A 15317-nucleotide genomic window follows, 5' to 3' on the forward strand; every position below is an offset into this window, starting at 1 on the left:
TAACTCTTCAGTGCCCTGCTAGGTTAAAGCATACCTAGCTTTTCAGAATTATCTGTCATGTGTACATGAGGAATGACACATTTTATGACTATTATATGACATTTTTTTTAGCAGTTTTTCCCTCTGGTCTCAAAGCTAGTGGGCGGAGCCTAATGGCTATTATGTCTCCCATACATAGAGAACAGACCCAGCGGGGTGCTGCGGTCTACACGTGGGAGGTGCTATCTGCAAGGGAGGGGGGGGTGGTGCTACGATCTACATGGGGGTGGGGGTGCTATCTGCAAGGGGGTGTGGCACTGTGGGCACTGTCACTACATGTGGATACTGTGGCACTGGCACTATGTGTGGGCACACTAGCACTATGTGTGGGCACACTAGCACTATGTGTGGGCACACTAGCACTATGTGTGGGCACACTAGCACTATGTGTGGGCACACTAGCACTATGTGTGGGCACACTAGCACTATGTGTGGGCACACTAGCACTATGTGTGGGCACTGTGGCACTATAGTACACGCAGTGCATCACTGATTATAAATTCAGTCAACCTGTTCACTGCCGGGGAACACAGAAGTTATAATCAATTAGATAATCAAATACAATTGGAAAAATGTCAAACTAAAGTATTTGCAGAGGTTAAAAGTTGTGAAGTTATGAACAATATTTATAGCAATATATGTTGAAAAGTTATTTATATAAAAGAAAATGTATTAAATTATCTCTTGTTATTACTGATAAACACAAAAAAAAAAATAAGAAAAAAAACGATTCTCTTAATTTTATTTTTCAGGCAAGATCGCTCACAAAAAACGCATGCAGTTGACCGCATGCGGTTTTCAAACGCAACAAAACAATCAACGATGCACCGTGTGGCATAACCCTAAAGAAGTGTCAAATTTTCTCGTCCCACTCACATTTGATTACTTTTGTCTGAAAGGGTTGTCTCATCAAGAGGTTTCCCTGGGGGGTCTCTCTAGTCAGAACTGCAGCCTTCAGCTCATCACCAGGCTGACTTAAAATGAGGGTGTCATGATGAAACAGAGTCCTCTTAATACTAAAAACGGTGGTTTACATTACCTGAAAGAGGCCATGATGATGAACCACCCCATCCTGATTGTGCAGTAGAGATAACAGGGAATATTCCGTGTGTAACAACATTTTGCCTTGCCTCTCCTCCTGAGTCTCTCCTGATTTGTCTGGCCGCTCCTCCAAACTCAGTATCTAATGGATAGAGAAAATGGGCAAAACATTTTTTTGTAGGTGCCAATACATTGATCAAGTAGACTTGAATAAATAAATCATGTGCTCCTTTTGAAAATCTGGAGGGAATCCGAGGTCCTCACTATTCTACGGCATGCTTTGTGATGTGGTGATTTGAAAGTTCTAGGAGCTTTTTAACCAGTATGCAGAACAGGGATGGGCCAATCACACATGAATAGGTTATTCTGCATAGCTTAAAAGGGGTTTTCCAGCCAAAAAAAATTGATGGCCTATCCTCAGGATAGGCCATTAATAGCGGTTGGGTCGGATCAGACTCCCAGGACCCCCACCGATCAGCTGTTTTGAAAGGGACAAGTGAGCGATGGAAATCTGTGATCATCACTGCAGAATATAAGCAACGGGAAATAAAAATATACCGGTTAACCATCCACAATTTATTTACAATCTTGCCATTTCAGTGGATGGTCAAAACTACCAACAAAAGTAGAATAAACGTTCACCTTAAGCTGATAGAAGTCGTCTGTGCCATCCTTCCGTGCCAAGCACTGCACAATGCTGGGCACAGGAGAGTTGCCTAATCGTGGCCCTAAAAAAAAATAAATATATATATATATAAATATAAAAAACAACTTAAATTCAAAAGGAGGGGAAAACAATATAAAATCTATTACATCCATGCAGTACATAATGGAAGATCACCAATAGACTACCCCTGATCTAGAGCTGACATTTCTGTGGCCAATTTTAAATTCCTCTACACATTATACAGTAAATGGCCTCCTCTTTGAGAGGACCAGCTCTCTAGAAGACAAATTTTCACTGTATATAATGGATTGCAAGCAACACATAGGGAGAAAAATGTATTACTGTATATACCCCAGCTGTACAATACCAATCGCAGATAGCAATTTCAAGACATGGCAAAAGCCACAATCATGTGACTGGTATAGTTCCCATTCACATCTATTAGAGCGCAGTCGCACTACTGTTTGGGGACGTGTGAAATGTAAACATTATTCACATTGCTTGTCGCTACGTTTAGCATGTACCTCGGGAAAGCTTATTTTCCTTCCCTCATGTACCCCCGATGGAAGAAAAATAACGCAACGCTTTTAGCATGCGTTTTTTTTGTTTTTTGGTTGATGAACTCCCATTAACTCCTTCCCGACCGCCCACCGTCTTTTGACTTCAGGCGGTGCAGGTCCCTAGTCTACAACAACTACTTTTGGAGTCGCTGAGAAGCCTCCTGAATACAGCTGGGGGTTGGAAAACATTCGGACCCCAGCTGTTTAACCCTTTGACCGCGGCATGATCAAAGGGAATTCCCCTCTCTGATCGCATCACCAGGATTCCGTTAATGCGATCAAACACTGGGGAATTACTCTGCCGTCAGGCCTGGGGACCTAGAAAGGATCCAAGGGCTGTCTGTTCCGTTTGCCTGCTGTTCGGGCACACTACGTGCTGCCCTAACAGCAGCCTGTGTCATAGTGACACAGTATGATGTATAAACATACAGGAGTATGCTAATACATTACAAGTAAAAAATAAAGTTATAAATAATGTTATCCCTTAGGTTGGATTCACACGAGCATGTTCGGTCCGTAAAGGACGGAACGTATTTCGGCCTCAAGTACCGGACCGAACACACTGCAGGGAGCCGGGCTCCTAGCATCACAGTTATGTACGACGCTAGGAGTCCCTGCCTCTCCGTGGAACTACTGAAAACATGATTACAGTACGGGCCAGTTGTCCTGCAGAGAGGCAGGGACTCCTAGCGTCGTACATAAGTATGACGCTAGGAGCCCGGCTCCCTGCACGGTGTTCGGTCCGGCACTTGCGGCCGAAATACGTTCCGTCCATTACGTACCAAACATGCTCGTGTGAATCCAGCCTTAATGGGATTAACCCCTTCCCGTCGTAAACAACTTTCAGATTTTCGTTTTCAACTCCCCACATTCCAGAAGCCATAATGTCTTTATTTTTCCGGCGATATAGTACTATCAGGGCTTGATTTTTGCAGGACTAGTTGTAGTTTTTCCTAGCACCATTTATTTTGCAGTATAATGTACTAGAAAACGCGAAAAAATGTAAGAAAAAAAAACAGCGATTCCGCCATTGCTTTTTGCGCGCCGTTTTTACGGAATTCACTATGCAATTAAAACAACATGTTAACTTTATTCTGCGGGTCAATACGATTACGGCGATACCAAATATATATAGTTTTTTCTATGTTTTACTACTTTTACAAGGAAAAACCTAAGTGTAAAAAAGAAAATGTATCTTGTGCCGCCAAATTCCGAGAGCCACAACTTTTATATTTTTCCGTAGATTAAGTGGTATGAGGACGTATTTTTTGCAGGATAAGCTGTAGTTTTTAATAATTCCATTTTGGTGTACATGGGACGGTTTGATCACTTTTTATTTCATGTTTTGGGTGACCAAAAAAATAGACATTCTGGCGTTTACAATTATTATTTTTTTACGGCGTTCACTGTGCGGGTTAAATAACTATATATTGTAATAGTTCAGACTTTTACGGACACGGCGATACCAATTATTATGTTTATCTATTTATTTTTTTACTATGCTCTAGGGGGAAAATGGGAAAAGGAGGGTTTTTTGAACTTTTAATTTTAAGGTTTTTTTACACACAAAAAAAAAAACAAAAACATTTTTACTTTTTTTATTAGTCCCCCTAGGGGACTTCAACGAGTGACCGTTAGATCGCTTGCACGATATACTGCAATACTATATACTGACTATTTAAATGCTGCGGTCGGTATTGACCGCAGCATTTAACGGGTTAAACTAGCGGGATCGCGCTCAATGCCGCTAGTTACTCTGAAGTGTCGGCAGGAACATACAGCAGACACCATCATATGGAGCTCACTCACTGCGTGAGCCCGCTCCATACTTTCACTACCCGACTTTGGCGTATGGATACGTCAAATGTCGGGAAGGGGTTAAAAAAAGTAAAATAAATAAATAAAAATAGTCCCAAAGAGTCATTATTTTGCATAAAATATATTTTATTGCCCCTACACTAAATAAAAACCGACACATATTCGACATCTATACGGCCATAATAACCTGAAGAATTAAATCGAATGGGTTATTTAGTGTGAAACGTGAACGAGATAAAAAATAAAGAAAAAATGCAGAGAATCGCTTTTTCCCATATTCATGCCGTAAAAATACTATTTCTCTCGCATAAAACAAGGCCTCATACAGCCACGTCAATGAAAAAAATAAAACAAGTTATGGCTGCTGAAAGGCAGAGAGGCAAAAATAGAAAAATTTAGCTGGTCATTAACTGGTTGCCGACACAGGACAAGTATGCTCGTCCTGAGCGGCGAGCACTTTGCGCATTAGGACGAGCATACTCGTCCTGTGTGACAGCAGTCTCTGCCGTCTCTGTGTGTGCGAACGAGAGCGGGGCAACGGCTGTAATACACAGCCACGGCCCCGCTCTGACAGCGGAGAGGAGAGAAACATCTTCTCTCCGCCGTTAACCCTTTGAACGCCGCGATGAAAGCTAATCAAAATGATAAATCCATTTATGGGATTAAAAAAAAAAAGTTAAATGAATGTAAAAAAAAAAAAAATTATGATAAATAAATAAAAAGTAAATAAAATACACAGAAACACACATTTTTTTATAATAAACAAACTTTTTAAAATATAAGTCCCAAAACATGAAATAGACATATTTGGTATCGCCACGACCGTAACAACCTGTACAACAAATGTATAACATTATTTATGATGATCGGTGTATGGTGTAAAAAAAAAGAAATCTTAAAACTGCTGCGTAACTGCTTTTTTTCAGAATTTTAATCTAATTAAAAATGTATAGAAATTAAACGATAATGTATTTGTACCAAAAAATGTACAACTAGTCCTGCAAAAAACAAAGTCTCATACAACTACGTTGTACAAAAAATAAAAGACTTATGAGCGTCGGGATGCAAAGAGGGAAATGTTAAAAAAATTGCTCTGTCCTCAAGGCCAAAATTGGCCGTGTCCTTAAGGGGTTAAAGATTCTCTGTCACCAGATTATAAGTGCCCTATCTCCTACATAATCTGATTGGCGCTGTAATGTAGAGAACAGCAGTGGTTTTTATTTTGAAAAACAATCACTTTTGAGTAAGTTATGAACAATTTTAGATTTATGCGAATGATTTTCTTAATGACCAACTGGGCGTGTTTTTACTTTTGACCAAGTGGGCGTTGTAAAGAGAAGTGTATGACGCGACCAAAGTAAAAACACGCCCAGTTGGTCTTTAAGAAACTCATCAGAATAAATCTAAAAATTGCTCATAACTTGCTAAAAAATTATAGTTTTTCAAAATAAAAACCACTGTTGTCTGCATTACAGCGCCGATCCCATTATGTAGAAGATATAGGGCAATTATAATGTGGTGACAGAGCCTCTTTAAAGAGGCGCTGTCACCACATTATAAGTGCCCTGTCTCCTACATAAGGAGATTGGCGCTATAATGTAGGTGACAGCAGTGCTTTTTATTTAAAAAAACACAAACAATCTACTTTAACCACTTTATTAGCGATTTTAGATTTATGCTAATGAGTTGCTTAATGCCCAACTGGGCGTATTTTTACTTTAGACCAAGTGGGTGTTGTACAGAGGAGTGTATGATGCTGACCAATTAGCGTCATGTACTCCTCTCCATTCATTTACTCAGCGCATAGGGATCCTGCTAGAACCTTATGTGCTGTCTTATACTAACACATTAACAATACTGAAGTGTTTAGACAGTGAAGACATTCCACTGTCTAAACACTTCGGTATTGTTAATGTGTTGGTATAAGACAGCACATAAGGTTCTAGCAGGATCCCTATGCGCTGAGTAAATGAATGGAGAGAAGTTCATGACGCTGATTGGTCAGCGTCATACACTCCCCTGTACAACACCCACTTGGTCTAAAGTAAAAATACCCCCACTTGGTCATTAAGACACTCATTAGCATAAATCTAAAATCGCTAATAAAGTGGTAAAAATAGATGATTGTTTTTTTAAATAAAAAGCACTGATGTCACTTACATTATAGCGCTTATCTCCTTATGTAGGAGACAGGGCACTTATAAAGTGGTGACAGAGCATCTTTAAGGACTTTTCAGGCCCGGTCATTAAGGGGTTAAGACACATGGGAGATTATCTACCAATAATAAAAAAAAAAATTGCATGCTAAAAACACAACAAACAGCACCACGTGAACCCAGTCTAATATACCACAAACGTGTACCACCTGCCATAGGTGCATTCTGTGGTTTCATAGTCCAGCCTACAGCAGGACGTTTAATTAAGCATAATGCACACAAAAAAAGCAGGTGCCAAATTACACCCACGAGATGCCCACCTGATTCACATTCATTCTTGTTCTGTATTTGGTAAAAGTCAGAAAGTGTGCAGGTCAGGCAACATGACGGCCCCAGAAGCACCTGTATGTGGGTTTTCATTACTATGGCATCGCGCTGGTCCTGTTACACGTCTAAACAAACCAAGGCTTTGCAAGCTAACAAAAGCCCTTCCCACTCACCCAGAATGAACGGCCCAGCCCTCTTGGCATTACTTCCAGAGATACTGCTGCAAAGTGCTTTGGATCTGGCAGAGGTCTCACCAGAATCCCTTTCAGATGCTCTTCTCTTCATCCTCTACCTGGAAAAGAAAAAGGATGTCTGGGGTGAAATGCTGCTTGCTCACTTACTCATGTGCATGCCTTTTGCCTGCACAGATTCTCCACCTACTGATATTACAGTCGGTTCTCCATCTGCCTTCACAAGAGCGTACAGTAGGATATCATACACATCAGTGAAACTGACAGGTCATCTACGTTTTCAGACATAAAATGAACATCTAGCAATCTGGCTAAAGACCGCAATTAGGACTTTTGGGTGAAAAATACCTATGGAAGGTCAGACTAGGAATCAAATGCTAGAATGCGGCGCACACTAAATTTCTCAATTATGATTTGTCCACATTGTAGAATAAGCGGCAATAGCAATGGTTAATTTCCCCAGGGACCATGCAAAGCAGTGTAAAAATGACGACATTATTACATAACGGCACTGGGTTACATGAGCACGGACTGCATAATAACACCAAGGACAGCCATGTGCAAGTTATTCATTACCAAGAGGAGAGAATAACAGAGTCCCACATGTTTCATCACAGGAGTGGTAAACTAAATACTGATCTTATATGTCCCTAAAGTATTTCTTTATATTGGACATGTGACGAAAGCTGGTACCTGTAATCCCATACAACGTTACAACAGAAGTGTAAAGACAACGCCCTATCAGAGCTGTTCAGAAAAGATAAATCAGCCAATCATCAAGCTGAACGTTCCACCGCATCAGTGTCCATTATCCTTCGTTTTGTATTAAACAATGGTCACTAAACGGAGAATTTCATTTTTTACCATGGAAGCAAAATTAAGCTGGATATAAATTAGAGATTTTAGACCGCGGCAAAGTCGATTTAGAACATTTTCTGCCGATTGATACCACCTTTTTGTGACACAGCAGGTTGGATTTATGTGGTTGTTGTCAGGTGGAGTTGTCGGCAATACTTGGGGTGCAAATCTGTTTGGCACGAAAAACTTTCCATCAACATAAGCCAAGCCTAGGTCAACCCAGGTCACAGATCAAGGCAGAGATTGAGCAGCGATTAGTCATTTTAACTTATGGTGTTGTGGTCCAGAACAACAACTTTCATAGACCAACTGTGAACCACAAGTCATTCAGAAAATAGCCCTGAGAAAGCTCTAGTGTTTGGCCAGCAATAGACGGAGCAGATAAAAAGCTCAAAGTTTCACAAAGTAAAACATAAGCTGGGTTAAACCATTTTTTGTTTTTGTTAAAAACATACTGATTAATTGACGGATCTTATTCATTTCAATGGGACCAGCCATGTCCCATGATCAGGTTTTTTTTTTGTGGGCAGGGGGTGGGGGGGGGGGGGGTCATTTGGACATTGGGGAAAGAAAGAAAAGAAAAAGACCTTATGCATTAATAAATAAATCTGTGCTTACTTCCATGTCTGCATCTTTCAGGACTAGCTGTATACATATAAACTAATCTCCAGGGAGGAAGCAGATATGGAAACACACATTGTCAAAACCCTCAACCTTGGTCCCAGAGTCTTACTTTAAAAGGTGTATTCAGACCTTGCGGTTGAAGTGCAGTTAAAATCGCTTTAAAAAAAAAAAAAAAAGAATCCTAAAGCCACACGCATTTTTACTACAATTTTAAATACGTATTCCAATGGGATTGCAGTGAAAAAAACACATCAAAACGCAGTAAAAACATATGCAGTTTTAACCGCAACTCAACGTCTGAACAAACTAAGTGAAATGCCACTTTATTGATTCACATACCAATGCCTGCAAGGATGTACGTATTAGTGAAACCAGAGAAAAAGAAAGCTCACATCCATCCCGCAGTCTTACATCAGTAGACTTGGGTTTCTGAAGATCGGGAGATACCCCTGTGCCAGCCCTTTCTATGCATTACTGGATCATGCTCCACCACATGTAGGAGGAATTTACTCCTCTACACGTTAGACGGAGCATATGTCCGATACATGCTATGTTGGTGTGGGAGCAAAACGCACGGCAGAGAAAACTCCAAATAGAGAAAATATCAAGGGGGCCAGCTTGCCACAACGTGGGCAAAACTATATTTTTTTACGTTTTGACCCAAGTGGTTCTCAAACAGCTGAGTTTAACATCTACTGGCTACCGTTTGCCATTCAGGATAGCAGTGAAACTGATCTTAAGTCAGAAGACGAAGGCGGAGAGACTACAAGGACAACTGTACTGTAAAGTTGCCTTGGTTTCCACCTATAAACAATCCTCCCCACACCCTTCTACTTTCCTGAACCACGCTGCACAGGTTGCCATTTACTAGCAACAGGGCTGGGTGACATCTCACAACTCTGCTGTCTGTCAAGAGAAGAGCCGCAGATCCAAAAGCCTTGAACAGCTTCCAGCTAAGAAGACTTCAAATAATCAGAGACACATAACATCACCAGAACAACAACCAGTGGAGCTTGTGTTTTATTTCGTTTACATATCACATACAGAACAAAAGATTTGTTCAGTAACCTATTTTCTCATTTGCAGTTTGCAAAATACAACTTTATATAGTGTGTGGCCATAAACAAAGCCATTACAGCAGTGAAGATGTTAACAAGGCAATGAACTAATAATATGTCAACATACTTACTGCCGGCCTAATGAATGAGATGTGTAAAGCCAAGTGCGCCGGTGTTTATAGGAGCATTAATTGTAGGACAAAGCTCCTTTCTACGTTTACTCAGAGGTGCGTGGGAACACTTTTATTCCATGCAAACCAAATTCCAGGCAGCCTTCAGGCAAAATGCCTAAATTTGCCTAGACTACTGTAACCCATATTGAAATCCACTTGTCCTGATCATCTGGAGAAAGCAAAACGGAATAGAAACACGTCAGATTCTCAACTATTCATCAAGCTTTCATTCTGGTTTTTCTTACCAGTTACATATACATTTAACGGTAACACGCGCAGTCCCCTCTTATCATAGGCCATGAAGTAGATCTGCAGCAAAATCCACAAGTCCATATTGTTTTTAACCAAGTAAAATAAAAGACCCCAAAAAACTGCTCTCCTCCCATTGTTGCAATGGGAGGAGAGCAGTTTACCTGGTGCCCCGCAGTGCTCTGCAGACCCGGCATCCAGCGATTATGTGCCGCGTTGGCAATTCTGCTACATGTGTACCCGGCCTTAAAAGGGGTTCAACGCTTTACAGTGCCTACTTGTGAGAAAGGTGCCTCGACAATTCGATCAAAAAGTGTCCCCGTGCTGGGACCCCCAGCGATCCGCTGTAATCAGTGGGGAAATCTCACTAAGGCCTTATTCACACGAGTGGATTTCACATCCGTGTTATGCGCGTTAAAACAATGGACGTCACACGAACCTATGCAATTCAATAGAGCCATTCAGTGCTTTTCACGCAGCGTGTGTCCGCTGCATGAAACTCACTGCATGTCTTATACTTGTCCGTTTTTTACGCATCACGCACCTATTGAAGTCAATGGGTGCGTGAAAATCACGGACATCGGTTTGCTGTCCACGATTCACGCAACAGTTAAATAAATGAGAAAAAGAAAAACACCTTGTTTTTTTTGCGGACATGAAAAACGCATGACATACAGATGACATATGTGCAGCCGAATGTCACACGTAACTGCAACGCAAAAAAAGCTGAATTTTTTTACGCGAGCAAAACGGACACGCTTGTGTGAATAAGGCCTAAGTGTTTAATTTCCCTGCAGCACTACTACATGAGAAATGAAGCACTACACAGTTCTCATTCACATCAAAGGTTTGTTAGCACAGAACTGGTACTCCACAGCAACAGACACTCTTTGTAACCGCTCCTCACTCTTTCTAAAAGATGGGGATGCTGAGCAGAGAATCTAACCCCCCTTAACTTAAAATTCCCAGGATGAAGCCATCCTGGGGGCCAGGAGTGAGAGGGGAGCCATCCTGGAAACAAAAAACGAGAAGGTTGTGTGTGCTGTACATGTCTACTGACTGCATTACACACTTTAACCTACATGCCAAGTACTTGTTTCTTTGAGGGGACCACCCCCCTAAAAGACCATTATTCTGTGCAATTTTATGTATACAGAAAAAACCTCCATATGAAATCAGTACAATAGAGTGCTCATGCCCCTCCATGAAATACCTATTATAGCTCCCTACAAAATAGATCAGTAAGGCTGCGTTCACATCGGTGTCAGGGCTCTGTTCCGACGTTCCGTCTGAGCTTTCCATCGGAACGGAGCCGTGACGGACACAAACGGAAACCAGAGGTTTCAATGGTGACGGATCCGGTGCCAATGGTTTCCGTTGTTCTCCATTGTGCAGGGGCTCCGTCGTTTTGACAGAACCAATACCGTAGTCGACTACACTATTAATTCCGTCAAAACAAAATCAAAAGGCGATGGAAACGGAAACTGTTTTTTCTGTAAAATTCACGTGTTTAGTTTAACCCAGAAAGAAAAATCATGGACACAAAATACACAAATCTGCATGTATTAAGGAAATTTCGCTGGTGATTTTTTACACCACTTGCGAATTCATCCTCTCACCAACATATCAGCACTCCTATCATTAGGCATCCTCACCAAATTTGGCACATCAAATATTAAGGCTGCCAATTCAAGGCGACAGATCTGCCAAATAGACTACAAAAGGAAGTACTAGGGAATAGTTCCAAAGGCCCAGAAACATTTTGTTTAACTTCTCTTTACTCCATTTAAATCCCCGCTACCCTTTGGGTCCATTCATACGTTGCAATTAGAACCACATCGGGAAACAAACTAACCCGAAAAACACGATTTAATGCATTTTTCTATGCGGCTGCGAAAAAAAAAAAACAACCGCATTAAAAAAAAGGCAACAAATTGTGGTAAAAGCTCATGCGGTTTCGGATGGGGTTCAAACGACACTTCAACAGTTACGTCCTTGAATTATACTATCCAGACATGCCCTTGAGCCCATTGAGTAAACATCTACAGTGCAGGGAGAAAAATAAGGCTGGGTCCACGCCTACGTCTGGGTTTCCATTGTTTTGCTCCGTCAGAGGAACAAAACAATGGATACCAGAAGTGCTGGTTCCGTTGCACAACGGACACCATCAATGGCTGATGGAACCCATTGACTTAAATAGGTTCCGTCGGGTGTCTGTGGTTTTACCTGAAACAATAGAGAACATGGTATTATTGGCCTGATCAGTGACGGAGGCCCCTAACAGAGCCTCCAACGCAAATGTGATCAAGGCCTTTGTGAACCTCTCTATTAAGGATTTCTGAAAGAGCTAATTGGCTAAAGGTGTGTAAACTAAGGAGATAAGGTTGGAAGTGTGGGTTTCACAGGTGCTTTGCCCATTAGATTAAAAAAAAAAAAAAAAAAAAAAAAAAAAAAAAAAAAAAAAGGCACACAAAGCTGCAGCCAGAACCCCTGCAACAGGGAAGAGACAGGCTGGACCTACAGCACTGCTAGTCCAAGGAGGCATTGACATCAGTCTACCAAAGCCCACTGTGATTAGGGTAGCCAGAGACTGGCAGTCATTTTACATACATAGAAAGGTGGCACCAGAATGGACGTACGGCTGCAGCTTCATTCAAAAAGGAGGGCACCATGTAGGTTTACGATACATTTGCTCTGTATAGTAACATTTTTACTTTGGACCGGATGATCACTTTAATTACAAGGAAGTTTATTAAGCCTCATAAATTTCCTGTCTATTAAAAAACAAAGACAGACACATACAAGACCATAGAGGCCCGTCCTACAACACCCACGGACTCCACAGTAAAATTGAAACTAAGATCACTATATTTATGGTACAGATGAGTAAACATAGGAAACTGGACTGTTACCACACACTACCCACCAAGTCAGCAACTAACAAAATAATGATGTCACGGATTTCCATGAGAAATCTATGTATAGTTAAACCGGTTGTATATATTCATGACTGGTATTGTAAAAAGTACATACTGCTTACACTACAATGCCACCTAGACACTAAAATCGAACATCGGATCTGTACAATCTTCACTAAAACTTTGGTATACGTAGTGTTGTGTAAATGCACTCACCTCCCTCCAGATGTCCCCTATTCCTGCAGATTTGTCACACTACAGTTTACAAAAGTATTACACACAGTGGGAAACCCAAGAATACAGTCTTAGACTACTGTAAGAGTACCAGCACCCACAATATACATTAAAAGGGGGTAGTTACTTTTTCTCATGGGTAACTAGTTGCACCACCATTAGCTGCAATAACATCAACCAAATGCTTCACATCTGTGGTGGGGGGCATATGCCACCTGGGCCAGTCTCCCAGTGAAAGATTAGGGCTGCGGCCACCAACTACCATTATAGCAGCTGTAGGCCAGCGGAATGAGGGGACCCAGTGCTAGAGACTGCCACGATGAATGGTATCTGCGTCCTCAGGAAGTCAATGGGTCAGTGAAAACAACGGACAGCACACGGAATGCTGACGTCCGTTTTTGACGGATCCGTTGCCCTAGCAACGGCAGGGCGTGCTAAAGTTCACAGACTGGGACATGTGACAAGTTCAAATGAAGTTCAATACCTTCCGTTTTTTTAATGGAAACACGGAAGCACAAAGTCCGTTTGAAACAGAAACACGGAGTACACACAGATACCATAACGGACACACGGATACGTCAGAAACGGCCGTGAAAACGGTGATGGAAGTGTGCATGAGGCCTAAGGGAGGAGTTGCAGTTTCTAATGGCAACTTTTAAAGTACCATTTAACGTACTGGTAAACTACAAAAAAAATATTTGTGGGCTGAAATTAGAAAAATCTACATTGTTTTTTGGTTTTCCGTTTTACGGCTTTCCCCATACGGTAAAAACGACAACTTAACTTAATTCTGCAACTCAATAAAATTATGGGGATACCAAATTTATATAGTTTTATTTTTTTAGATTTTACTAGTTTAAAAAAATAAAATAAAATTGTTTTGTTTCACCACATTCTGAGAGCCATAACTTTTATACTTTTCCGTGGATTGAGCGGTGAGGGCTTATTTTTTGCGGGATGAGCTGTAGTCTTCATTGGTACATAACTATTTGATCAATTATTACATTTTATTTGGGAGCTAAGGTGACCAAAAAAACAGCGATTTTGCTATTTTACATTCTTGTTTTTTACGGCCTACACCGTGCGAGTTAAATAATGGTATATTATAATAGTTCAGACTTTTACGGACATTGCGATAGCAAAATTTGTTTACATTACTTTAGAGAAAAATTGGAAAAGGGGGTTTTTCTGAACTTTTAATTATTTTTTTTTTCACCACTAATAAACGTCAGTACATTTTTATTTGACACATTTTATTAGCCCCTCTTGGGGGCTTGAACCAGCGATTGTTAGATCGCTGGTACAATACACTGCAATACTAATGTATTGCAGTGTGCAGTCATTTTTACAGGAGTCTGTTAAGCCGTGCCGGAGGCACGTCCTGAGGGCCATGACCAATATCGGCACCCCCCGATCGCGTTATGGGGGCACCGATGAGATGTCGGAGGGGGTCGCCCCCCTCTTTTCAACGCCTCAGATGGTGCAGTCGCGATTGACCGCAGCATTTGAGGGGTTATACGGCTAGGAATAGCGCGATCGCTGTTCCTGGCCGTTAGTCCCGGGTGTCAGCTGTACAACACGGCTGACAGCCGCTGAGCATGGAGCGCACTCAGCCTGTGAGCGTGCTCCATACTTCGCTATGACGCTTATCACGTACATCTAAGTGATAACGCGTTAAAGGGGTTGTTCAGATGGCGTTTTCTCCTAAAATCTCCCTAAGGCCTTATTCACACAAATGTGTCCGTTTTGTGAGCGTAAAAAAAATGCGTTGCAATTCCGTGTGACATCTGTGTACAGTGCGTGTCTGCGTTTTTTACACACGTATGTGATCCTTGCGTCTCACGTTTTTTACGTCAGCAAAATAAACTGAAGGTGGTGTTTTTTTTCCTCATCATTTCTTTAGCAACAGTTACGTAAAAAACGCATGGCACTCTGATGTGAGTCCATGTGCGGTCCGTGATTTTCACGCACCCATTGACTTCAAGGGGTGCGTGATGCGCAAAAAACGCACAAGTATAGGGCATGCAGTGAGTTTCATACAGCAGACACGCTGCGTAAAAAACACAAGGTCTGAATGGCCCCATTGCATAGGTCCGTGTGACCGTAACACGGACGTGAAATACGCTCGTGTGAATAAGGCCTAAGTGCTAGAAATTGTCACAGGAAGGGTTAACAATGGATATAATTGACCATATGTAACTTTTCTCCGACTTTCTCCCACCGCTGTGCCACTATGAACGGATACGATTCGGTGAGGGATTCAGAGGAGGCACAAGTGATGGCACTTGAGACGGCGTTTACTACAAGCCCCATAATGCTTTGCATGTGCCTCTTCTTCGTTGGCCCTCCCCAGCCGCCTTATCGTTGCATACCTAGTCTTCTACTCTTGCGGTGGTCAAAAAGA

The 15317-nt window shown here is 41.6% G+C and overlaps 1 protein-coding gene across 1 annotated transcript in view; it reads right to left on the reverse strand.

Moving 5' to 3' along the window:
* STK40 (serine/threonine kinase 40) overlaps positions 1-15317 on the reverse strand; it is a 43880-nt gene that overhangs the window by 20223 nt on the left and 8340 nt on the right. The window contains exons 3-5 of the mRNA XM_075850536.1: positions 6782-6900; positions 1723-1808; positions 1079-1222 (exon numbers count right to left, since the gene is read on the reverse strand). Coding sequence (XP_075706651.1) covers positions 1079-1222; positions 1723-1808; positions 6782-6893 — 342 coding nt within the window. The 5' untranslated portion in view covers positions 6894-6900. The remainder of the gene's footprint in view (positions 1-1078; positions 1223-1722; positions 1809-6781; positions 6901-15317) is intronic.

The sequence above is a fragment of the Rhinoderma darwinii genome, chromosome 2 (genome assembly GCF_050947455.1).
Source record: "Rhinoderma darwinii isolate aRhiDar2 chromosome 2, aRhiDar2.hap1, whole genome shotgun sequence".
NCBI lineage: Eukaryota > Metazoa > Chordata > Amphibia > Anura > Rhinodermatidae > Rhinoderma > Rhinoderma darwinii.